Here is a 26,864-nt window from a genome sequence, read left to right on the forward strand (position 1 = left end):
ACCAAGCAGATAATGGGAGTGAGAGTATCTGGAGGGGAGCTTTTATGTAAGTTGGCCAGAAAAGGCACCCTTGAGAAGAATTCATTTGAGCAGAAGGAAGTACAGGAATGAGACCAGAGGAGAACACTGGAAGCAAGTGCAAGGGCCTGAGGCAGGTGTGTGTGTGTGTTGCACGTCTGAACAACAGAAAAGCAGCCAGCATCGTATAAAGCCGAGAACTAAGTTGATGTGTAGAGCTGAAGGCAACACACACACACAAACACCCCACGGATGGCAGTAAAACTCCCCCCTCCATCCTTCTTGGCTACTCCTCCAGGAAGCACTGATGGTCAAGACCGTAAATGTCTCCCAGCCCTGGAAAAGAAGAGTGCCCCAGGAGCCACTGGGCCAGGCCCCAAGACCACAGTGAGGGCCACATCCTCAGCCGGCAAGCAGGTTCCCCTCTGGGGTCTCAGATAGGGGCAAATAGGACAGCAGGTGCCCTGGGTCACCCATCTCCACCAAAGGCCGATATCTCTAGGCCAAACTGGGGGCCCCCAACCTCTCCCCTAATTCAAGCTGGCCCCAAGCAAATAATAAGGCAAACAGAGGCCCCTCAGCCTCAGGACTTCCAGGGGAAGGTAGGTCACCCAGCAGGTAGAGGTCCCTTCAACCCCCTCCCAGCAACAACAGAAAGCTAGACAGCTGAGGTCCTGCCCACCCCCATCAGACGGCACCAATTGCCCACCTAACCTGTCAGCTTTACTGGCATTTCTTTGTCGAATGAATGAATGAATGACTAGATGAATGAATGATGCATTTCACACCAGCTGACACATACAGCTTTTAAAGGAGGCAAAAACCCAGCTGGCAAAGTGATTCACCTGCACCTGCCATCAGTTCAAGTCTCCTTGGGGCTCTTTCTGCAACTGGCTCTGTTACATCCAATATAACTGGACATCCCCGAGTGCCAGGGACCCGGCTAGGGGCAGGAGGGGACACAGGCACGGTGGGAGTAGAGTGAGGAGGGCTTTGGAATCAGGCAGACCTGTATTCAAGTCTCCTCGCCCCCCACCCTCCAGTTCTACAATCCTGGGAAATGTCGTAACCTCTCAGAGACTCAGTTTCCACATCTCTAAATGAGAAGACCACCTTTTAGGAGCTGCTATAAGGAAGGTTTCAGCAAGACTCTGCAATTAAACTCAAAGGCTAGTACCTGGCACTCAGTGGGTATTCAAAAAACAGGTGCTGTTGCGGTGCTAATAATAAGGAGGAAGATTGCACAGAACCTGTCCTCAAGGAACATTCCATCATCTACTGAGGTGGGTAAAAACACCAGATTAAAAAATAGAATGACGTCTCTCTGCAAGGGAGATGAAGGGCTGGGAGTTATAAAAGCAGTTCATCAAATTCAACTGGGAAACTGAGGAAAGGCTTTGGGGTAGGGATAGGGGGAAATGTGTAAAAGACCCTGAAGGATGGGGGAGGGGTTACCATGGAGAGGGAATAGCACCGATATGAAGATACACAACGACCGTGAAACACCCGGATGCCTCACTCGCTCTGGCCTGGGACACGGGGGCAGCAGGTGGGGTGGAGGGGAAGGCAGTTTCTGCCTTGGTCACTGGGGACCTTTTGCTTTTCAGGCAAGAAGAGAGGTGCTCTACTTTGAGGATGGTTGCCCCAGCGATGAGACCATTCTGGGAAGGAGGGAACAAGCTGATATGGGAGCTGGTCACAGGGGAGGGAAGCGAGAGACTCAGGCAAAGCCCTCTAACAACTCCAGGACGAGGGGCCGCTGTCCGGAAGAGAAGCCCCACGCCTCCTCCCCTCAGGAGCTCGCATGACCCAGGTTTGCCGAGGCAGACAATGCCCCTAGTCTTGGCACCCTGCAGGCAGGCTGGGGACCACAGCCATGGGCATCCATAGTCAGGTCTCAGAGTTGGGACTCTCCTGATCTTCTCTGTTTACACAACAACCTCTGGGGCAGCAACTCGCCCCCACGCCAAATGTGAGTGAGTCAGTTCTGATCTGACAGCCTCCATCCTCTGCCCTGGAGAACTGGACTCTAAGGTATCTTTAGCCTTAGCCTGTGAGTCACCTCACATGAGTCAGTGTCACCTCCTACTTTCCTCCCTGGTCAAGATGTCCAGACGGGTCAGTATACACCCATCCATAAGATCATGAGAAGGGATGAAGGCACACCTCCTCACTTGCCAAGAAGGGAAAGGAAGAGGTGTCCTCTTTCAGGGAAGAGCACCTTCCCATGTCCTTCCATGAAATACAAGGAGTTTGTTGAGCCTCAGTTTTCCTTCTCTGCAAAATGGGGCCATTCAGTCTTACCAGGCACAAAGGGCAAAGGAGGAGCAGTCCTCTGCACGCTCTCCCTTGCTGTCTGGTGAGGGCAGTCAGTACTGAATAACAGCTCTGGGGTCTCTGCTCTATTTTCCTGGAGCCCCTTAGAGATCATGTCAGTCTTGACAACCAGCCCAGAAGTCCTCCCTCACCCTTGTCCCCAGATCCTCAGGGAGGTCAGACCAGGGGTACTCTAGGACAGTATCTTCCTCCCCATCAACCCTGAGTCCAGACAGGGCAGACTCTGAAGTGGGGTCTGGGCAAAGGGCACGGAAGACAGCCCATAGTCTGAATGTTCCCTTATTAGACACTTACTGCACACCTGCCCTATTCTTTTAGAGGCGCAGCCCCAGTATTTCTAAGAAAGAAGAAAAGCATTGCCCAGAAGAGGAGGAAGTCTTCTGAAGAAGGTGCCGGGCATCTGCAGTGGGGACAGCGCCCCAGTACAGTTCACCGCCTACCCTCACCCCAAAGCCACCCTGGGGAGGGCAGGGGTCGCAGGGGTAACGGGAGCTGGGGTCCAGAGTCTGGCTGGGATCTGTCCAGAGCCCTCTGGCCGGCCACCAACGCCCTGGGCGGCGCAGACGGAGGAACCAGGGTGCGACCCCCGACCGCGGTGTCCAGAGTTCCAGACCTCGGACCTCGGGCGCCCGTGTGCCAAACCCGAGGTCCCCTTAAAGTCTCCAAAGGCGCGCGCGTCTGATCCTGTTTCCATGGCCCGGAGTCCAGCTCCCCTGTCAGGGTGCCCCGGGGGCGGGGGACGCGCGCCAAACCGGAGGTGGGTGGGATGGCGCCCCCCGCGGGGCCGCGCGAGTCACCTACCTGGGCGGGCACCGCGCGGCCCGCGGCCCAGAACTGCAGACCGACCGCCAGCGCGGCCCAGAAGGCGGTGGGCGCCATAGGTGCCGGCGGCTTGGCCAACCCCTCGCGCCCTTGCGCCTCGGCTCCCGCTCCGCTGCCTCCGCGCCTCCGACTGAAAGCGAAAGCCGGTGCGCGGCCGGAGACAGGCCGGGGGGCGGGACCGGGCGCGGACACACCTCCTTGCCCTCCTCCTGCACCCGCCCCCCAGCCGGCCGCCCTGCACCCCAGCACGGACTCTCACCCGAGTCTGCCCGCCCCCGCGCTGGGTCCGGACCTCCAGCGCCAGCCACTCGCCGTCCGCCGAGATCCTGCAACCTCCTTGTAACATCGCCTCCTATTAAAACCAACCTTCCCAGAGGTGGCGCGGGAAACCCTTATGGGGGACAGGCTCCTACCAGGCTTGTGGTTGCCCCGAGGCTTTGCCTGTCGACTTGCCCGGGTCCACCTACCCCTCATACCCGCGTCAGGCTCTCCACTCTTGTGGAGGAGTGTGGTACAATTTTGGGGAAATCTCGCACAAAACTGACACGAGCTCAGCTAGGGGCGTCCTAGATTATTCACTCATTTAGACTTTAGAGTCGGACCACCTGAGTCTGAATCTCTGCATTGACCTCAAAGAGATAGTCTGAAGATCGAAAGTTATGGAGTAAACATACTATAGTATATGTTGGACTTCCCTAGTGGCTCAGCGGTAAAGAATCTACCTGCCAATGCAGAAGACGCAGGAGACACAGGTTCAATCCCTGGGTCAGGAAGATCCCCTAGAGAGGAAATGGCAACCCACTCCAGTATTCTTGCAGTATTCTTGTCCCATGGACAGAAGGACCCTGGCAGGCTCCAGTCCATGGGGTTGCATACAGTCCCTCAGGACTGAGCAACTAAACAACAATATAGTATATATTATACATGCATGTAAACTTATAATGTAAGTATCTAAGTAACTCAGTAAGCTCTGCGTGCATATTAGCTGTTACTTCTATTATTCATCTGCTCATTTATCCTTCAACATTCTTCATACCCTCCTCAGAGTGAGCCTGGCCCTGCCCTGACCTCCTTGAGTCCCCAGTCCTGTTAGCAGACAAGTAAACAGAGACTGGGACAGAAAACTGTCCAGGACGCTGTGGGGGCCCAGAGGGGGCCTGGCCCAGGCCAAGGGCCGCGAAGGCTGGTTTCCCTGGAGTTTACATCTGAACACCCATTCTAGCTGCCACTTTGAATGCCAGGGCTTCTAATACCAAGACCAGCCCTGAATGACCAAAACGTTCCACCAGCCCTAGGAGTCCTTGCCCCTAGCACACAGGGTATTTCTGGGGGGCAGGGTGGGCAGGACTTTATTCTCTTCTCTCACTGCCCCAAAACAAGGGACCCCCTGCTCTGGCCACCAACCCCAGGGATGGTAAGGATGATGCTTCTAGGCACTGCGTGAGGAACTGGGAAGTGACCCTTGAGGGATGGAAAATCCCACCTCCTGATCAGGAGACTGGGAAATTACCTGGTTCCCACACATTTCTGAGACATGGGCGAGGCTAGCGTAGCCCACAACATTAACTCTGTAGAAAGAGTCAGCCTCTAAAACTGGCATGAAGATTTCTTCTGGCTCTTACAAGTCTTGTCTGGGAGCAGTTTGGAGGACTTCCTTATCCCTGAGAGAGAGCCAAGACCAGGAGCGGGGTGTCACCTCCGCGGATGTCCTCTGCACACCCCAAACCCGGTGGGTCCCCCTGACTCATTCCCTCCAACAGCTCCCCATGCCAGGAAGCAGCACCACCACCACCACCCAAACATGGGGATCCTTCAGGGATTCCACCTTCCAACTCAGCTCCACCAGCTGGACTCCAAGAGGTGGGTGACAGCCAGCCCAACAGGAAAGCAAGCCCTCTATCTAGTGATCCTATGAAAGTGAAAGTGTTAGTCTCTCCATCATGTCTGACTCTTTGTGACCCCATGGACTGTAGCTTGCCATGCTCCTCTGTCCATGGAATTCTCCAGGCAAGAATACTGGAGTAGGTTGCCATTCTCTTCTCCAAGGGATCTTCCTGACCCAGGGATCGAACCCAGGCCTCCTGCATTGCAGGCAGGTTCTTTGCCATCTGAGCCACTAAGAAACCCAAACTTAAAGGCCAGGCTATACAAGGTACTTAATACAGAGGAATTAGTTATAAAGATATTAGAGAAATTAAAAGAAGAATTAGGGGAAAGGGATACTATTCCAAGCTTAGCAACTACAAGAAGCCACCACCATCTCTGGGGCCGCAAATGGCATTACCAAAGCCAGGAGCTGGGGTATCTAGAGTCATCTGGAAACATGGAGGAGACAGAGTCACTGTTAGAGACAGGGCATGAGCAGAGAGTCCTGGCTTCTCCCCTCCTCTCAGCCTCCAGTCGCCCACCAGTGCCTCCCATTGGCCAAATCTAAGATAGGAGCCATTTAGGAAAGGAACCTGGGAGATGTAGTTTGAGATTATCCCACTGCAATAGAAATTAAAAGACGCTTGCTCCTTGGAAAGAAAGCTATGACAAACCTAGGCAGCATGTTAAAAAGCATCGACATCATTTTGCCAACAGAAGTCCATATAGTCAAAGCTGTGGTTTTTCTAGTAGTCATGTCACAGACATGACAGTTGGACACTGAAGAAGGCTGAGCACCAAAGAATTGATGCTTTCATATTGTGGTGCTGGAGAAGACCCTTGAGAGTCCCTTGGACTGCAAGAAGAACAAACCAGTCAAACCTCAAGGAAATCAATCCTGAATACTCATTGGAAATATTGTTGCTCTAATACTTTGGCCACCTGATGTGAAGAGTCAACTCATTGGAAAAGACTCTGATGCTGGGAAAGATTGAGGGCAAAAGGAGAAGGGGGCAGCGGAGGATGAGATGGTTGAATGGCATCACCAACTCAATGGGCGGGAATTTGGGCAAACTCCCGGAGGTGGTGAAGGACAGGGAAGCCTGGCATGCTACGTCCATGGGGTCACATAGAGTCGGACCCAACTTAGCGACTGAACGCAGCAACACTACAGTGGGAGTGGGGTGGGAGCAGGGGCTTGATAGCAGGGCCTGGAGCTGAGCACAGGCAGATAACCGGTGAGGGTCTAAGGAGAAAGTCTCACTCCTTATTACGTTTGTTCTGGGGACCTATTCTTTCTGTATGAAATCCTGGGCAAGTCTTGGAGCTTTTCCAGGCACTTCCAGGCAAGTCACCAGATGAGAATGCAATCCTGCCCTGGGGACTTGACAGAGCTACAGTCTCTTATCCAGGGTGGAGCTTCTCCCTTTGTCCAGCTGAACCCTGGCTGGAACCTGCCTAGGAGTGGGAGGACCCAATGACTTCTCTCTTGACCCTGCCGACTGTGTTGGGGAGAAAGGTTTTGGAAGCAAAGGGCGCAGTGTTTCATGTCAGCTAGAGTTGTCACCACCACCACCACCACCACCCCCCCACACACACACACACTGGGGCCTCTGGGAGGCAGTTTCCGGCTCATTCGCTCTTGGGGCACTCTTGCAGGTTTCTAGGAGACCTGTTTACTGATTGCTCTGGTCATAGCTCCTCAGCACCAGAGATGCTTGAGTCTCCTGCTGACCACAGCTTACCATATCCCCCTTGTCCCCTACATGAGTGGTGGTCTCCAGGCTCCTCCTGCCCAAGGCTTCTCCTCACAGGAAGTGCTATGGGTCAGAGAGACCCAAGGGTGGTTTTCTCCCTGGAGCCCATGGTTGTTGCCCCTTCGCCCTACACCTAGAGCAGGCTGTCTCCCACCCATGCACCCTGTCTCATCCCAACTTTGCCACCTTAGGCCCTTCCAGCCATAGGCTCCAACTCACATCACCATCTTGATCAGGCATCTGCTGTGTGCCAGACCTGGGGTGCTGGGCGCTTCGTAGTACATGAGCAATAAGAGTCTCCCATCAGGGGCTTCCCTGGTGGCTCGATGATAAAGAATCTGCCTGCCAATACAGGAGACAGGGGGTTCAATCTCTGATTCTGGAAGATCCCACATACCACGGAGCAACTAAGCCCATGAGCCACAACTATTGAGCCTGTGCACTAGAGCCTGGGAGCTGCAACTTCTGAAGCCCGTGTGCCCTGCAGCCCCTGCTCTGCAACAAGAGAAGCTACCACAGTGAGAAGCTTGCACAATACCACTAGAGAATAGTCCCCACTCGCCACAACTAGAGAAAAACCCTCCCAGCAATGAAGACACATCATGGTCAAAAATAAATAAATAAATAAAAGAGTCTCCCATCAGTCTCGTGGTCCCTAAACGCCAGCAATGTCAAGCTCTCAGAGTGGACCTGGTACCCCTCCTGCTTGCCCGGAGTTAAGGGAAAGCACCCTCGCCTCTCCCTTGAGAGGCAGCAGGGGGCGCTCATCACCATGGTGACTCCTTCCTCCCGCCAAATCCTTTCTCTTGGCTTCTCCAACCCGACATCTTGTTTCAGCAGTGGGTAGGCAATGGCCCATTTCTGGCCAAGTCATTTGACATTCAGTCTCTTAGCGTGACCTGTATCGGTGGCCCAGGACTCTCTTTTCCAGATGGGGTTTGATCTTAGAACCAGCATATTGTACGTGCCATTGGTACCCTGCCCACTGGATCACTGGCCCCTCTCCTCCTGCCCCAGGAGCTGGCCCTGGCTTTGAATTTGGCCATTTTTCACTTGTGATGCTCTGATGGCCTCCAAACCAGTGCCCTGGCCTTCAGACTCTGTCCCTCTCACCCGTTAGCCAGGGTGTGGCCAGGGTCAGCTCTCAAAAGCGTAAGGTAATCCTATAATTCCCTCTAGTCTAGTCATTCTCAACCAAGGGGTGATTTTGCCCCCTTCTTCAGAGAACATTTGGCAATGCCTGGAGACATTTTTGGTTGTCACCATTGCATGGGGCAGGGACTACTCGTATCTTATGGTTAGAGATCAAAGAGGAGCCACTAAATACCCTACTATGCACAGCACAGCCCCCTGCAATGGTGTTTTGCATAACAGAGAGTTTTCCAGGCCCAAATGTTGATAGTGGTGAAGCTGAGAACTGATGCCCTAACCCATGGCTCCCCACAGCCTGCAGAATTGAGCTCAGCCTCCTTGGTGAGATGCTGGAGACTTTCATATCCTGGTCCAGCCTGCCTACCAGTTGGATCTCTTGCACCATGACCCCCACCTCCATACCCTAACCACCCTGGACTCCCTAAAGCATTCTGAGTTCCCACCTCCATGCCTTTGTCCACCTGGCCTCCCTCTGCCTGGGATGTTTTCCCCTCCTGTTTGCTGGATGATCACCTATTTGTCCGTCAAGTCAAAGCACAACTCTCTCTTCTTGGTAAGACTTGCCCTTAACCACACCCCACCAACCCAAGCAGGGTTTGGTCCCTCCACAGACCTTGAGCATGACACTCACTTGGGTACGGTTAGTCGCTTACATGTCTCCTCTCCGTTCTTAGTAACTGTGATACTAGTAGTTATTAGAAGTCTTCTCTGGGCCAGATGAATTACACACGTTGTTTTGCAACAGAGAGGTCCAGCTTATACGGCCAGTAAGGGGTACTTTCTCTATCCCTCTGTCTCCTACATGAGTGGTGGCCTCCTGCCTTCCACCCAGGGCTTGCTCCCTGTAGCAAGCACTGTGGATCAGAGAGGACCCAAAACTGGCTTCCTCCTAGGAGCCCACGGTTGCCCTTAACCCTATACTTGAAGCAGCCCAGTTCACACCCATGCATCCTGGCTCACTCCAGCTCTACCGCCTCAGACACATCCAGCCATAGGCTCCAACTCATGTTGTGACTTTTATGAAGCACCTGCTGTGTGCAGCCCTGGGGAGCTGGGCGCTGAAAGTGGAAGCAGATGAACTTCTCCATCAGTCTTGTGGTCCCTGATCGCCTGCCATGTCAAGCAAGGGGACTGAAACACATAGTCAAGGAGCTCTGCTCAGCTGACTGCCTCTCTATGCTGGACTGTGTGATCCTCAAGGGCAGAGCAACTTGGTCACAGTCCCCTCTATTTCCCTGGTGACCAGGTGACACCCCGAGTGGGGGCTCAGTACAGTTGAAGTGGGTGAAGGCTGCATACAGGATGAGCGTGTGCAGGAGACAAGAGAGGGGTGAAGAAGGGAGTCAGCAAATGAATGGTTGAGTGATTGTCAGGGTCGATGCCCCAGAATCCAGTCCAGTCCAGTCACTCCCAGGCCCGGTACACTCAACCAGGTCTACCAGACCATGCACTTCAGAGACCCCTAGCCCCACAAGGCAGAAAAATCCCACTTGCTCCTCGGTAAAAGGTGGCAGGCTGGTTTCCAGAACCCAGAAGCATGGCCCTCTGGTCCCCAAATCAGAAGCAGCATGTGCAGTATCGGAACCCTGGGGCTCCCTGGAGCTTCCCCCACCTCCCAGTGCAGCCAGTAGCTCTCGGAGAGCCCCCAGCCATCTCGCACACGCCACCCCAGCAAGCCAGTGCCTGTGCTTCACAAGTTGTGTAGAGGAAGGCTCAGCCCAGAAGGTATCATGCATGAGAACAGCCAGCCTGTCCACCATTATTTATTGAGCACCTACTGTGTACTGGGTGTTCACATTTGGAGGAACGGCTCTGCAGCTTCAGCCAGCAGCAAGAGGTGCTGTTGGAAGGCATAGGTGGTCAGGGTATTTCAGAAGGCATTGCTATGGGTAGGCTTGGAGGGGTGGTTTACACTGCAGGGGAGTTCTCAGAACTGGCCTTCAGTGGGACTTGGTCTGGGGTGGGCTTCACTGGGATCTTGTCTTAGTCAGCAGGACCCCACTGCCAGCCTCACCCAGTTTGGCCCACAGACTGAGAGGCGACCTTTTCTCTTATCCCACTGTCCTGCTTGTCTCAGCGCCCTGGGTGCTCAGGGCCAGCCCCTTGGTGACTCATGTCCTAAAATCTCAAAAAGGAAGTAGCACTGGGGTGAGCCGCAGCTCTGCAACTGCCTCCTCTATCTGTTGAGGCCTCCCACCTGCCTTCCCGCCTACCCGAGGGCCATGTCTTGGTGGGGACAGGGGTGAAGCTGGCCAGACCAAGCTGGGGGCTGGGGACACTGCTTCCGTCCCCATTTCCTCCCAAAGAAGAGGAGAGCAGCTCTCCCTCCTCATGACCCTCAAAGAGGACCCCAGGCAACTTGGAGAAGGGAGCCTGCAGGCCTCCTTCTCTTTTCACTCCCCCACAACCTCCCTGTCCTGGGTGGCCTCTTCCCAGGAATCGATCCCCAGATCGACCCCAAACCTTCTAAAGACCCTGAGTTTCTAAGCCCAGAGGGTGGAGGCCAGCTCAGACTCAGGGGAATTCCCTTCCTAGCCCTCACCCTGTGTGAGAGCCTAGAACATCTAGAACATGAGGGGGCTGGATTAGATCAGGGCATGGGAGGCAGGCTGATTTAGCCTAAATGTCAACTCAGCTTGGTGATAGCTGCCTAGGGCTTCATGTTGAAAAGGATTCTTTAAAATCAATTAATTAATTTGGCTGCACCAAGTCTTGGTTGTGGCATGCAGGATCTTTTAGTTGCAGCATGTGGGACCTGGTTCCCTGACCAGGAATCAAACCTAGGCCCTCAGCATTGGCAGTGTGGAGTCTTAGCCACTGGACCATCAGGCAAGTCCCTGAAAAGGATTTGGCCTGCATGTGGGCTCTGCAAGAAAAGATGTTTGACCAAGTAGCCAGGTGTGCACTGGGTGGGGAGGGGGCAGCCTCAGCAGATCACCTGGTCTCTGCAATCTCTGGACTGGGTCCTAGCACCCCTCTCATCCTGATTCTGACTCTGATTCAAGTACTGTGACTTCCATGAGATATGGGCTGGATTGTAACCCCCTGCCTTCAACTGTACAGAGGGAACATACCTATCCTGCAGGAATGAGCACCTTGATCCCACACAGGGCCTTCCACAGTGGGTAGGTCTCCCTTTCATCTTTCTGTCAACCAAGCTGCTGCATTTTACATCCATCTGTCTTTTAACTTTATGATGTCTTTCATTTTTTTAATTAAAAAAATCTCAGAGTGTATTATAAAAATCACCCATATTCCCACTACCTAGGATTGACCAATGTTAACAACCAGGTTCGCCCTCCTTCCTCACTGACCGTCTATCCTAACACTTGACCCTCTGTCTTCCTGGTTGATCCTGAACATGTAAAACAACCGGATCACCTTTCCTCCAGATGCCTGCGTGACTATGCCCTCACTCTGGTCCAGTCCTCTCAAACGCCACCTCCTCAAAGATGCTTCTCTGACCCTCCTAGCTAAAATTGCTTGTCTCTCTTTCTTTGACGTTTACTTACCTATTTGACTGTGCCTGGTCTTAGTTACGGCACAAAGGATCATCCCTCCTCATCGTACTATGCAGGATCTTTGGTCGTAGCATGTGGGATCATTAGTTGAGGCATACAAACTCTTAACTGCAGCATGTAGGATCTAGTTAACTGACTAGGGATGGAACCCGGGGCCCCCTGCCTTGGGAGTGTGGAGTTCTAGCCACTGGACCACCAGGAAAGTCCCCTGAAGTTACTTTTCTTCATAGCAACTGGTATAAGTTCTCTGTTTGTTTGTCTGTCTCTCCCATGATGGCAGGAACCATGTCACTTTTGCTCTCTCCTAGCCCTCCAACCCCTACTAAGTAAGCAGCACTGGCATTGATTCATTTGTTTTGGGGTTTTTTTCCCCTAATCATAGTCTCTCTGTACATTAAAAAAAAAATTTTTTTTGCTTCAAATTCCTTGGTAATTAAAACCAAAGTCCATCTTGACCCCCAGCCCCTGGTCTAGTCCTTTCTCTTTCCCTGCAAAGGCAGCTATTGGGGGACTGCTCAGACTCCTCTGAGTCTGCCATGTTGCTCACAAATCCTTTTTCTGCCTTTTCATGTGACTGGATGACAGGGAGTATTACTAAACGCGTGTTTCTGTGTTTATATCAGTGTCCCAGGCACATGCTCTCTGCCTCCTGGTTTTCCCCCCCACCGCCCCTCGGCCGTGTTTCTGAGAACTTTCCGTGTTGTTGAGTTCAGACCTGGTGCTGCCCCGCGCGCCCGCCTGCCCCTGCCCTCCCCACCTCTGTTCACCTGCTGCCCTGGAATTGTAAAGTGTCTGCACTTCTGGCCAGAGGCACATCCTGGAGCCTGTTTCCTGAAGCACTGGACTGAGGGTTTCTCTGGGTCGTAAACCTAAAAAGTACCATAGCACTGCCAGGCGGTGGGGTTTACACATTTTCATTTTTGCTAGGTCCTGGCCAAGAGGTCGTACTGTTTACACTCCCGCCAGCAGGGAGAGGAGACTCCCTTCCGCATGCCCAATTCTTTTCATCTTGTCAGCAGGTTTCTTTTTACAGCCCTTTAGGTTTTCAAAAAGCTTTCAACTCTCCTACCTCCTTTCAGCCTCATCAAGGCACTACCCATATTCCTTTCCTTTGAAGGATGAGCTCCTCCTTCCCCAACTCCCAACCCCCAACCTTCACCCCACTACCCCCTACCCCCATTCCTGCTTCCCGTCCACCCTCTCCACTCTCCACACCCCACTATCTCTCCTTCAGGCCCTGGAGGAGTCAAGAAGCAGCAGGTCCCCACTTTCTAGTTAAAGAAGTGAAGACAAGGACTTCCCTGGTGATCCAGTGATAAAGAATTCGCCTGCCAGTACAGGCAATGTGGGTTCAATCCCTGGTCTGGGAAGATTCCACATGCTGCAGGCGCCTACGCCCGTGAGCCACAACTACTGAAGTCCACGTGCCTAGAGCCCATGCTCCACAATGAGAGAAGCCACCGCAGTGAGAAGCCCGAGCACAGCGAAGAGTAGCCCCCACTCGCTGCAACTAGAGAAAGCCCGTGTGCAGCAACGAAGACCCAGCACAATCAGAAAGAAAGAAAGAAAGAAAAGGACTTCCCTGGTAGTCCAGTGGTTAAGAATCCACCTTCCAATGCAGGGGACGCCGGTTCGATCCCCGGTTGGGGAACTAAGATCCCACATGTCCCAAGGCGACTAAGCCCTCGAGCCACAACTAGCCCACATGCACAACGAAGGGCCTGAGCACAGAAATGAAGACCCAGCGCAGCCAAAAAAAAAAAAAAGACTCAGAGACAAAATGTCTCCCAGACGCACTCTGGCCTCAGTTTCCCTGCCTCCTCTTGAGTTCTCCACCCATTACAAACGGGGCCTCCTCAGGCTGAGCAAGAACCTGAGCCCCTCCACCAGCCCCTCCTCCAGCCCCTCCCCCTTGGGGTAAGTGATTCCTAGCTATTTGACAGTTTGGTCGCTAGTGTGAATGGAATCTTTTTTTGCATAATTCTCTCTCTCAGGTACAATGGATTCAGTGAATCATACTCCTCAGATCTAGCCTTACAAGCCTCCTCTCTGACTTTATTTGCCCCCCTCCAGCCCCTGTCCCCTGGCCCCCACTATAAACACAATCCATGTGTCCTTGTAAAGCACATGCTGGTGTCTGTGGGTGTTTGAATTTCTCTGAAGTGGGACTGCCGGATGGTGGGGTCATCGTGTGCCTATTTCAAGAACATTGCCAGAAAGTCCTCCGGGATGGCTGCATCGGCCATACTCCTTCCCACCAGCAGGGTAGGAGGGTTCCCCTTTCTTCCATTTTCCCCAGACTGGCTATTAGCCAACATTCTGATTTTGGCCAATTTGTTGGGTATAGAGTAGAAGTCACCGTTGTCTCATTTGCATTTCTCTGAATATTCGTGGGTCTGAGCACCTCTTCACTACTTAGTCATTTGGGTTTCCCCTTCTGTGAACTGCCTATTCATATCCTTTGACCATATTTCTATTATTTCCTGTCTTTTTCTTGTAGCTTTGAAATAATTCCTTGTATATTCTAGATATTAATTCCTTGTCATTTTTAGATATCACAAACACTTCTACATTCTGTCATCCATCTGGCTTATACTGTCCTTTGTTGATTTAAAAAAAAACCAAAACCTTAGTTTTAATGTAATCAAATCCATAAATTTTTTGCCATTTGGATCTTAGTCAAAAAGTCCTTCCTCACCGCAGATGTAAAAGTATTTTCCTATATTTTCTTTTGTCAGTTTTGTGATTTTATACCTCACATCTAAGTCTTTAATACAACCCAGATGATGTGTGGCATAGAAAATCTAGAGACCCAACTTCATTTTTTCTCTACAGAGTGAGCCAGTCTTTCCTATATCTTTGGCCAAATCGTCCATTCTTTAATCACTGATCATAATTACATGGGTCTGTCACTGAACAGCTTGTTCTATTCCATTCATTCCTGCTCATGGGCTTGTTCCACACAGTTTTTTTTTATTGGTTGGGCTCTGTACATTGTTTAGTATCTGGTAAAGTGAATCTGCTTTGCTCTTTTTTAAAATTCACTTTATTCTACAGGTTCTTTATTTTTCCATACACATTTTAGAATATACTTTGCCACTTTGACCACCTGCCATGAAGAACTGACTTATTGGAAAAGACCCTGATGCTGGGAAAGATTGAAGGCAGGAGGAGAAGGGGACGATAGAGATGGTTGGATGGCATCACCAACTCAATGGATGTGAGTTTGAGCAAACTCCAGGAGATAGTGAAGGACAGGGAAGTCTGGCGTGTTGCAGTCCATGGGGTCACAAAGGGTCGGACATGGCTGAGTGACTGAACTGAACAGAGCTAAATTCCTCAAATTCCAGCTAAGATTTTAATTAAGGTTGCACTGAATTGATAGGTGAATTTGGGGGAGAACTGACATCCTAGCAGTGTCAAGTTTTTCTGTTATCAACATGGTATGTATACCCTTCTTTTATTCAGACTTCTTCTATGGTTTTAATAGTTTTCCTCCCCCTCTGAGCATTTGGGTGTGGCAGGTTGAAATTTGTCAGCACCCCTCCCTAACTCACCACCTTCTGCACCTGGGTTCCCATTTGATGTTTGCAATAACTCTGGGTAGGCTGCATGGCAAGACCTAATAGCCCAGCTCTGTAGATGATTTTAAGCCGCTCATCCTAGCCTCACGGTCTGTGTGGACACCTGATGTAGCACAATCTTCCTATAGCAAATCTCATTAGCATGTGAAGTCTGTGTCATAAAGAATTTGCCAGACCTCAAGGCAATGGCCTCATAAGTTATTCTATGTATCATAAAGAGGTTTGACTTCACAGATGGAGAACTTGGGGTTCTTCGTGTGCTCTGAACACAGGGCTGAAACCCAGGGAGAGATGGAATTACCAGACTCATCCCACTCCATCGCCAGTAGCCTATACCTACTCAGAATCAGTGGCTTCAGTTCTTCAGAACAACCTTTGTCAGGAACAAAAGGCATACCTGTCACTTCTTTTTAACTTTTCCAAGGGAAAATAGCTTTCCTGAGCCTGTCCCCACCTCACCTTACTCCAAGGCTTCCTCTAACGTGCATCCCCAGAGGGTTCCCACTTGGACCCTCAGGCTTCTCGGGCATAAGCAATCTCGCATTAAAATATGATGCCTTGGGACCTACCTGGTGGTCCATTGACTAAGCCTGTGCACTTTCAATGCAGGGGAAGCAGGTTCAATCCCTGGGACCTAGATCCCACAGGCCACAACTAAAGACCCTGCATGCCACAACAAAGATCAGAGATCCTGTGTGCTTCAGCTAAGACCCAGCCCAGCCAAATAAATAAATAAACACTTTAAAAAATGTGATGCCTTCCTGCTCCTGATGCTAAGCCATCCTTCCTGGCTTTACTTCAACTCTATCTCCTTCTTGAACCCCTCCAACATCTCCAGTTCACAGAGATCTTTTGCCTTCTCCACACGGAGTCTGACATTGAAGAAAAAGCACTGGAATGGGCTAAACCAGAGGTTCTCAAAGATTTTTTTGGTCATAAAACTCTGTTCAGATGGAATCTTAGGAGAAAAGACGACTTAGCCTTCTCAGATTGCTTGGGCATTCCAACTCTGCCACTCACTGGCTGTGTGACCTTGGACAGATAACTACACCTCTCTGAGCCCTTCATTTCTTGATCTGTAACATGACAATAATAACTATACCTGCCTCCCAATGTGATATTGAAAAGTAAATGCTATGATACATGATGGTTAAATAGCATCACTGACGCAATGGACATGGATTTGAGGAAACTCTGGGAGATGGTGAAGGGCAGGGGAGCCTGGCATGCTGCAGCCCATGGGATCACAAAGAGTTGGACACGACTTAGTAACTGAAAACAACAACCATAGTAAGCACTCAATAATGATGACCATTAGGATGGAAATCCAGTTTATAAAACAAATCAAAGAGTTGCTTCTTTGGCTGAAGGTGTCTGGGGCAGGATTGCTCTCCACTGACTTGACTAAGTTGAACTTTCCAAGTGGCTTAGTGGTAAAGAATCCACCTGCCAATGCAGGAGACACAGGTTTAATCTCTGGGTCAGGAAGATCCCCCGGAGAAGGAAATGGCAACCCACTCCAGTATTCTTGCCTGGAGAATTCCATGGACAGAGGAACCTAGTGGGCTACAGTCCATGGGGTTGCGAAGAGTCGGACATGACTTTTTAGTGACAAAACAACAACAACAACAAGCACAGATGCTAAGAAGGAGCAGATCTTGTAGATCAAATAAAAGGAAAAGAACTAAAAGCAGGAGGCCTCTAGGCATTCCATTCAGAATCACCAGAAGCAAATCCCCTCAGTGGGGCCTCCACGGAGATGGGGTTCAGGCTGACAGTCTAAGTTATGGATTTCTTGTAATTGTAGCATGAAAATGGTTTTACCAATGTGAGCTGGGCTATGAACTAACATCCATAACAATTATAACCATAAGTTGGAAGGTTTTATTAATAAATAACTGAAGATGATTTTTAAAAATTAGGAGAAGGGAAGAAGCAAAAATATTTGAAGTGGTTATGATGGGTGTTGGGATCATGCATAATTTTTATTACTTTCCTTATACTTTTTTCTATTTTTATTAGTTTTATTTTTCAAAAATTGCAATTACCTCTCTATTTATAAGGAGCTTTCCAGGTGCCTCAGTGGTAAAGAATCTGCCTGCAATGCAGGAGATGCGGATTCAATCCCTGGGTCAGGAAGATCTCCTGGAGAAGAAAATGGCAACCCATTCCAGGGTTCTTGCCTGGAAAATCCCATGGACAGAGGAGCCTGGTGGGTTGCAGTCCATGGGGTCTCAAAAGAGTCAGACACAACCTACTGACTCAACAGCAACAACTCTGAGAGGGAGGGAATAAGATCTGGGGGTCACAAATTCCTCCTGCACATCAGCCCACCCCCATCTGTACATCCTACCTGGGCCTGCCCACCCAGATGCTGTCAGACACATGAACGAGAACATTTTTTTCCCACTGGGGAGAACTTGGCTGAGAACAGGAATGGTCAAGGAGCCAGGAGAGAGTGACAGGGCTGGGGGCCAGCCAGGCTGGACATGGGATGGTTCTGGGCCCATTTTCCTGACCCGATACCCAGCCCTCCCTTTGCGAGATGCAGTGCAGGAGGCCCTGCTCGTCAGCAATGCCCGAGTCACTGACCTCATTTCCCCGGCAAGTTTTCCCTTGCTCAATTCAAAAAGAGGAAGAAATAAGTAATTTTTCCCCTGCTACAATTTCTCAATTTTCACTCACTTGGATGTTTACGAGTATATGTCTACTGACCAGAGCCGAGCAGGGCTGGGCGTGGGTGACTCAGTGTCGGCTCAGCCCCTGCAGGAACTTGGGAGGGTGGAGGCCAAACACTTGGAGAAAGATAGAGGGGCCCGAGGGGCTTCTTGAAATAAGTGGCAGTGACGTGGCCCCCTCTAATTCATCTCTGATGTGAAATATGTCTGTAAGACCTCACTCCTGGGGAACCAGAGCCACTCATTCCCCGGCCCCAGGCCTGTCCTGCCTGTCCTGCAGACACCACATGTAAGCATTGAGCACCTACTATGTTCCAGGCAGCATCCTCCTGCCTCTGCACCCCCAGTTCATGGTGACCCTGCTCCAGCCGTGCACCTAAATGAGGATCCTAGGACCCTTTACTTCCTAGGAATGAATGGTGGCGTTTCAAGCCCCAAGAGGGTATCACCTTTGCCACTTTCTAGACCTGGGTTCAAATCCTAGCTCAGACCACTTACAGCATGTGATCTTGTCCTTGGACAAATCACTTCATCTCCTTGAGCCTCCATTTCTTCGACTGTAGAACGGGGGCTTCCCCTCTGGCTCAGCAGGTAAAGAATCCATCTGCAGTGCAGGAGATGTAAAAGACACGGTTCGATCCCTGGCTTGGGAAGATCCCCTGGAGGAGGAAATGATAACCCACTCTGGTATTCTTGCCTGGGAAATCCTGGACAGCTGACGAAGGAGCCTGGTGGGTTATAGCCCAAAGGATTGCAAAGAGTTGGGCATGACTGAGTGACTAGGGATATACATACAATGAGGGGGGCAGTAAGTCCCCTGTAGGGATCTTGTAAGGAGCCGGGTTTGGGAGTCCACCACATAGTTGGTGCTCAGTAAATGTAGACTCAGAACTTGATGCCTCCCCAGATTGGAGTCCCGGGTCTCCTCCACTGTGCAGAGGAAGGTTTCCCTGTGAAGTTCCCAAAGTACTCACCCTCCCTCTTCCCTTTGACACCCAAAGGAAACCTCTGGGGGCCCCCAATTCCACGGCAGTTTCCAAAACCCTCTCGAGGCTGTTGCAACTTCCCACTGACCACCCAGTTCAGCCCTTCCACTTTCCCACCCAGCTCTTGTATAATAATTTCTGCCTATCTTCATCAGTTCACCTCTTTTTTCCTCAGAGACCAAGTGATCTGGATGCAGGGGTAGAGCAGTTTCCCCTGAAGACTCACAAACACCCTCATTTCTGACACTCCAGTCACACCTGCTCACTTGCATGCCCCCAATTTCTCCAACCTTCTAGACTTTGTTCGATTTCTGCCAAGCCCCCCAAACCCTGAGTGCACATCTGGCCCACAACAGGGATCCCACATATCACTGAGCTTTTGGTCTTTATAGCAGTTACCACTGACTAACATATCTCATACACTTTTAAAATTTAAATATATTTATTTTTGGATACACTGGGTCTTTGTCGCTCTGCACAGGCTTTCTTGAGGTGCAGGAGTGGGGCTACTTTCTAGTTGGCAGCGTGCAGGCTTCCCACCGCAGTGACTCCTCTTGCTGGGAGCACGGGCTATAGGGCGCACAGGTTTCAGTAGTTGTGGCACATGGGCTTCGTCAGGGCTTCTCTGGTGGCTTAGACTGTAAAGAATCTGCTAGCAATTCAGGGATCGGATTTGATCCCTGGGTTGAGAAGATCCCCTGGAGAAGGGAATGGCAACCCACTCCAGTATTCTGGCCTGGAGAATTCGATGGACAGAGGAGCCTGGCAGGCTACAGTCCCTGGAGTCACAGAGAGCTGGACACAACTGAGTGCCTTTCACTATGGGCTTAGCTGCCCAGTGGCAGGTGGAGTCTTCTCAGACCAGGGGTCGAACCCATGACCCTGGCATTGGCAGGTGGATTCTTAACCACTGAACCACCAGGGAAGTCCTCTCATATGCTTTTTATTGTCCCTCTGCATGAGGGCAAGGTTGGGTCCCCAGGAACCAGCAGCACATACAGTTTGAGCTCAATAAATATTTATTTAACAAACTAATGAATAAATTTAATCCTTGCAACTTCTCTTTGGGATAGATGCTTATTCAGTCCAATTTGCAGAGGAGGAAGTGGAGATCCACCACCTGGGTTAGAGGCCACACAGTGGGTATTAGAGCCCTGGGTTTACCTGTCACAGCAAAGACCACACCCACAGCCATCACCTGACCTCAGACCCATCTCCCCAGTCAGGCTTTGACTCCTTGAGAGCAGTTCCATGGATCCCCATCCCCTCCCAGCCACACTGTATTCTTCAGCATGGTTCCTGACACATAGTAGGTGCCCTGCACAGATCTATTGCTTGAGTGACTAAATGAGAGGATGAGTGAATGAATCCATGAACAAATTCATCTTTTCAAACAGAAATTTCTTAAGATTTTCAGTACTTTGAAAAAATTTTATTTCTCTATTTATTTTATTTCTCTATTTATTCATTTTTGGCTACAAAAATGAATAAATAGGCTTTCTCTAGTTGCACCAAGTAGGCAATGCTCTAGTTGCAATGCGCGGGTTTCTTATTGTAGTGGCTTCTCTTTCTGCAGAGTACAAGGCTCTAAGGAGGATGGGCTTCAGTAGCTGTGGTTCACGGGCTTAGTTGCCCCAAAGCATGTGGAATCTTCCCGAATCAGGGATCAAACTCTTGTTCCCCACGTTGGCAGGTGGATTCTTTATCACTGGACCACCAGGGAAGTCCTGGAAATATTTTGTGTGTGCCCTCTGGAACTAGGCCTCCAACCTTCTTCATAGTCAGTGCTGTGGGAACGTGAAGGACACAGATGTCCCTGTCCTGGGTGGTCCTGGAAGGCTTTCTGAAGGAAGAAGAGAAAGTTGAGGATGGAGGTTTGGGAGTTGGGATGCTGAGAAGAGATTCTTGGTGGGGATGTGACCTCCATATTTGGTAACTTGGGAGGAACACAGTTGGGTTTCACAGGGGTTTTGGATACAGGAGCTGTGACAGGCAGCAGGACACGCCTGGGAGGGCCAGACTGGCAGACGTTGGCCTGTAGGTACTGGGGAATTATCGAAGGCTCTGCGAGAGAATGACCTGGTTGGAGCTGGGCTTTGAAAAGGAAAGGTGGACAGAAGCCAGGAGGCAAACTCCATTATCTGTACGTTTACTGAGCCCTAAAGATACTATGACAAACATAGACAGTGTATTAAAAAGCAAAAACATAACTTAGCTGACAAAGTTTCGTCTAGTCAAAGCTACGGTTTTTCCAGTAGTTATGTACAGATGTGGGAGTTGGACCATAAAAAAGACTGAGCACTGAAGAATTGATGCTTTTGAACTGTGGTGCTGGAGAAGATTGTTGAGAGTCCCTCAGACTGCAAGGAGATCAAACCAGTCAACTGTAAAGGCAATCAACCCTGAATATTCATTGAAAGGACTGATGCTGAAGCTGAAGCTCCAATACTTTGGCCACCTGATATGAAGAGCTGATTCATTGGAAAAGACACTGATGCTGGGAAAGATTGAGGGCAGGAGGAGAAGGGGGTGGCAGAGGATGAGCTGTTTAGATAGCATCACTGACTCAATGGACATGAATTTAAGCAAACTCCGGGAGACAGTGAAGAACAGGGAAGCCTGGCGGACTGCAGTCCATGGGATCACAAAGAGTCAGACACGAGTTAGCAATTGAACAACAAAGATGTCTAAACAGTGTTCTGTAGTGCCTGGGACTCTGGGTTGGGGCCTCAGCACAGTGGTGACCCTAGGCTGAGCTACAATGGAACAGCATTTCCAAGTGGTTGAAAACTCAGACACTAACCATAGCCTAAGTTTGACCTCGGGCAAATGACTTAAGTACTCTGTGCCTTGGTTTTCTCACCTGTAAAATAGGGATAATAATAGTTACCACTTCCTAGAGCATTGTGAGGTTTAAATGAGATAGCCCCAGAAACCTCAATAATTGAGTTTTATTATCTAACGAATGTGGTGCGACTTCCTGGATGGCAAAGATGGGGCATCTTAAATCTCTTTTGTTTGAGCCCAGCTCACAGGGACTCAGAGCAGCTCTCAGGGAACTTCTGATGAATGCACCTGGCCCAGAGGACCCGGTCCACCTAGAGAGTCCATCACTGCCGTGTTCGTTCACTGGGGGGTCTTCCAGCACAAGTGAGGAACACTTCCTCGACACCTGCCAAGGCTGTGGGTATTTCCTGAGTGAAGTGTCATCTCAGTGAAAAACAATGTCCCTGAGACAGCCTGTTATTGCATAATCTGCCCACAGCCCTCTGTGACTTCCTGACCAGGCTCCGTGCAGCCCAGGGGCCCCCTTCCTGCCCTAGAAGGTGCCATACCCCGCACCCACCCTGAGGGGGAGGCCCAGCAAGACCTCTTGCAGCCTTGACTTTCCCATCTGGGGAACCATTATTTCAAAAGCCTTAAATGTTCTGGAGTCAGACAGCTTCTGGCCCTGCTACATTCTGATTGCGTGGATTCCTAAATGCACAGGTCAACCCCACAGTCCAGACAAACTTGGATTTGGTTATTTAGCTTCCTTGAGGCAATGCTGGGAACAGTAACGATCAAATTAAACCCAGTACCTGGCACATGGGGCTTCCCTGGTTGCTCAGTGGTAAAGAATTCGCCTGCCAGTGCAGGAGAGGCAGGTTCGATCCCTGCTTCAGGAAGATCCTTTGGAGGAGGAAATGGCAACCCACTCCAGTATTCTTGCCTGCAGAATTCCACAGACAGAGGAGCCTGGCGAGCTACAGTCCATGGGGTCACAAAGAGTGACTAAATAGCAGCAGCAACAGCCTGGCACATAGTAAGATCTCAAAATTCTCTGAACTCCCATCAGAGTGTGGGAGTCGACATTCCCTCCCTTTGAATCTGGTCTCTGTGACCTCCTTTTGAATCTGGTCTCTGTGACTGCTTGACCAATAGTATGTGACATGAATTCCCTAGTGGTCCAGGGGTTAAGACTTCATGTTCCAGTGCAGAGGATATGGGTTCGATCCCTGGTCGGGGAACTAAGATAGCACATGCCTTGTTGCAAAAAAAAAAAAAAAAACAAAAAACAAAAAATATAGAAACAACAGAAGCAACATTGTAACAAGTTTAATAAAGACTTTTCAAAAAATATTACGTGGCAAAAGTGATGCTATGCCCATTTCTGGACCCAGATTTTATGAACATGTCAGTTTTCCACTTGCGACTGGCAGTTGTTTGCTGTAGGAACCCAGCCACCATGCTGTGAGGAAGCTCAAGCAGCTCCAGGTAAGGCCCATGGAGAAAAACCCACAGGCAGCACCAGCCTGTAGCCATCTCAGAAGTGTGTTCCCCGTGCCAGCTAGTGCTGTTGTGAGCAGGGCTGAGGTGCCCCTGCCAAGCCCAGGTCAAACTGCAGACTTATGAGCAAGATAAGCAGCAGGTGGTATTTTAAGCCACTAAGTTTCAAAGTGGTTCATGATGTTGTAAGAGATAACCAGGACGGTTAAGGTCTGTTATGAGCCTGTCAATACTTTTGAGAAATGGGGATCAGCCAGCTCATCTATAAGAACAGTCACTGTGAGGTTAAGTGGTAATGTATATAAAGCATTTTGGCATAGAGTCAATTCCTAACAGACGGTTTCCCTGCTCCTTATGCAGGATCAGCTATGGAATTTTGGGGACCCAGGGAAAAGTGAAAACACCAGCTCCTTGTTCAAAAATTATTAATTTTTCAGACAGGGATAGCAGAGCATTAAACCAAGCATGGGTCCTTCTAAGTGTAGGGTTGTGCACAGTCCAGATACCCTCAAAGCTGCAAAGCCCTTTACCTATAATATTCTTGTCTGATTATGAGGACCATTTTGCAAACCTGTCTTATAAATAAGAACCCAAGTCATTTGCCACAGTTACTTTCATTTTAACACCAATTTAAAAAAAAAAAGACAGAAGGAAAGAAAGAAAGGGAAGGAGGGACTGATGGATGGAGAAAGGAAAAGAAAGAAAGAAAGAAAAAGAATGAAAATCATCAAGTGATCTTTACTGTTCATTTGGATTAAGATCCTGCACCAAGTCCAGATGAACAGCTAAAGTTGTCTCCACCAAAAAGCACCAAACTGGGCAGTAAGCAGGTTGTTTTCCTCTATGGGGCTCAGTTTTCCCCTCTGTAAAATGGGAAGGCATGCTCTTGATCTGCCTCCCTTTCAGGGATCCTGAGATGGGGCAGAGTGTGGGTACAAGGGGTTACTGTTCAGTTACGCAGCTCTCCAGCCCAGGTTCTCTGTTCTGCCTATCCTCCCAGCCTTCTGTCCCAACCTTGGGTCAACCCTGACCTCAGAATCAGACCACCCTTAAGGACAGCATCTTCAAGAAACAAGACTCCAGCTAGGTCAGCAGAAGCATCAGAAAGCCACTTAATCTCAGGAAGGTTTACCCAGTCTTCAGCAACCGTCCCTGTGTGTGTCAGTCGCTCAGTAGTGTCCAACTCTTTGCAACCCCATGGACTGTAGCCCTCCAGGCTCCTCCGTCCATGGGATTTCCCAAGCAAGAATACTGGAGTGGGTTGCCATTTCCTCCTCCAAGGGCTCTTTCCAACCCAGGGATTGAACCCAGGTCTCTGGCATTGCAGGCAGATTCTTTACTGTCTGAGCCACCAGGAAAGTGCAACTGTCTCTGCCTCCCCATAAAAGAGGAATAAAATCGACCTTTCTAAAGGAAACTGGCCCAGAGGGCATATTGCCAGATGTTAACTGTAATGTGAACATAGCCCCAACCATAGAGGCAGCCAGAGTTGAAGTGTTGAATTCCAGCTCTGGCACTTCCCAGCTGTGTGACAGTGGGTTGGTGGCTTAACCTCTCTGACTCTCAATTCATAAAACAGAGTGCTGATACTCAGCCAATTTTTATCTTTCAGTTATCACTATGAAGCCCAAATATGTAAAGAAAGTAGAGTCTTGGGTAATCTCTAAAGCTCATACAATGCTGCATATGATGAATATCATTTGCTGAACAGGAAATATGCCCAGCACCACACCAAACTCTTTACCTGTCTTACTGGTGAAGCTCACAACCATCTTGAGTGTGTGTGTTAGTCACTCAGTCGAGTCTGACTCTGCAACCTCATGGACTGTAGCCCACCAAGCTCCTCTGTCCATGGAATTCTCCAGGCAAGAATATTGGAGTGGGTAGCCTTCCTTTCTTCAGGGGAATCTTCCCAATCCAGGGATTGAACCTGAGTCTCCCACACTGCAAGCAGATTCTTTACCATCTAAGCCACTTGGAAAATAATTATTATGCCCATTTTGCAGATTAGGAAACTGAAGCTGAAAGCCCTTGAGAGCTTTCCCAGAGGCCAAGGAGCTGGGAACTGCTTTAGGCTGGAGGCTAAAGTCTGATGGGCGCATCCCCTCTGCTGTATCAGCAGCCAGAGTAATGAAATGAGACAGAGGCAAGTGCTGGAGGGCTAGGGAGGAAAGGGTGGGCCTCACACTAAGATGACCCATGCCCCACACCAAAACACAGACGCCTTTAGCCTCCCCAGGGTCTTTTGGCTTGGTTTTTCCTCTCCTGGAAGACACCCAGAGAAAGAGGAACCTGGACAGACTCCTTACCTCCCCCCTCCTCCCCCTGCGGTGACATCAGCCAAGGGTGCACGGCTGTTGCGATGTTAACCGGGAATGTGGTCTCAGTTCTCTGCTCCTTCTGAGAAAACACATCCAATTGCTTCCTGGCTACCAGCTACTACTGCCTCCTTCCCCGGCTTCCCTCTGAAGTAGGTCAAAACAACCTGTGAGGCCCCTCGTTTGCCTTTCATGCCCATGGCTGAGATAATACCAGGATGTTTATTGTTCTAATAGGAGGAAAACAGAAAGAAATGCAGACTGTGTTCTTAACCATACTTGTGATAAAATCTAAGGGCCTTACAATGGCCCGCCAGTCCCTCCAGGATCTGACCCGGTTGCTGCCCTGTTACCTCCCTTTCCTCTCTGCCCTGATCACTAAGCTCTACCAGGGAGTGTGCTTCCTGAACCCTGGGGCCAGGATTCCCACCTGAGGACCTTGGCATTTGCCATCCCCCGTCTGCCTCTTTGGGATATTTGCAGGTCATGTTTACGTAGAACTTAAAAGGCACCTCCTCCAGGAAGCCCTCTCAAACCACCTGGCTAGAGTTGACCGTGCCCTCCGGACTTTCTGCCAGTCCCCAGATTAGGGGTTAGGTTTAGGTAGCACAGAGCATGATCTGACACAAGAATGACTTTGCTCACTGACCTGGTTATGGGATCCCAGAGGGGTGGGGTGTAGGAGCCCAAGGTGGGCTCGGCCACCTTCTCCCTAAGGTCCAAGGAGCTTCCCTTGACGCTTTCAATATGCTCACTTCGACTTCCAGTCAAGGGTGCGTGTTCAGTCGTGTCTGACTCTTTGTGACCCCATGGACTGTAGCCCGACAGGCTCCTCTGTCCATGGGATTCTCCAGGCAAGAATACTGGAGTGGGTTGTCATTTCCTACTCCAGGGGATCTTCCTGACCCAGGGATCAAACCTGCCTCTCTTTCGTCTCCTGCATTGGCAGGCAGGTTCCTTAACACTGAGTCACCTGGGAAGCCCAGTCAAGGGTACTGACACATGATAGCTTTCCTCTCAGGCCCTGACTGTGAATCCCTTCCCCTACTCATCCTGGCCCCAGCACCTCCTACCTTGCACTTCCCCCACTGCTACATGTTAGAGGACAGGGAGGGTCAAGGAATGGGTGGAGGAGAGAAGGCACCCAAGGAACTTTGGTCAGAGCCACCTCTCATCTCTGCATAGATTTTTATTTAAAATCAGGTCCCAGTGACCACAGACAGAGAGGACATCTAAGACACCTTCTTTAGGCTCTTGTGGCTGGAGTGATGCTCTGGAGATTCAGTCCCTTGTTCTCGCTTAGGGACTGACCCTGACCTTAGAGATTCTAAGAACCTTACAGTAGCTTGCAACCTATAGGACAGCCTTGGGAAACAACGGATTTTCTTTGATGCAATAGTTTCCGCAATACACATCACTTACTGTCACTCCCTGACTACAACTGTTCAGGAAAAGGGGTGAGCACGTGTGGGCCAGCTCCTCAGAGCCCGGGAATTGCAATGCTAGGCATCAGGGGCCTTGTCCATCTGCCCACCTGGACATCAGAATGACCAGAA

General features: G+C 50.3%; 1 protein-coding gene across 1 annotated transcript in view; it reads right to left on the reverse strand.

Annotated features, from left to right (window-relative positions):
• TNFRSF1B (TNF receptor superfamily member 1B) overlaps positions 1–3,302 on the reverse strand; it is a 35,217-nt gene extending 31,915 nt beyond the window's left edge. The window contains exon 1 of the mRNA XM_065935731.1: positions 3,157–3,302. Within this exon, the coding sequence (XP_065791803.1) occupies positions 3,157–3,234 (78 nt within the window). The 5' untranslated portion in view covers positions 3,235–3,302. The remainder of the gene's footprint in view (positions 1–3,156) is intronic.
• Between the last annotated feature and the right edge of the window lie 23,562 nt (positions 3,303–26,864).

This window comes from Muntiacus reevesi, chromosome 5, assembly GCF_963930625.1.
Source record: "Muntiacus reevesi chromosome 5, mMunRee1.1, whole genome shotgun sequence".
NCBI lineage: Eukaryota > Metazoa > Chordata > Mammalia > Artiodactyla > Cervidae > Muntiacus > Muntiacus reevesi.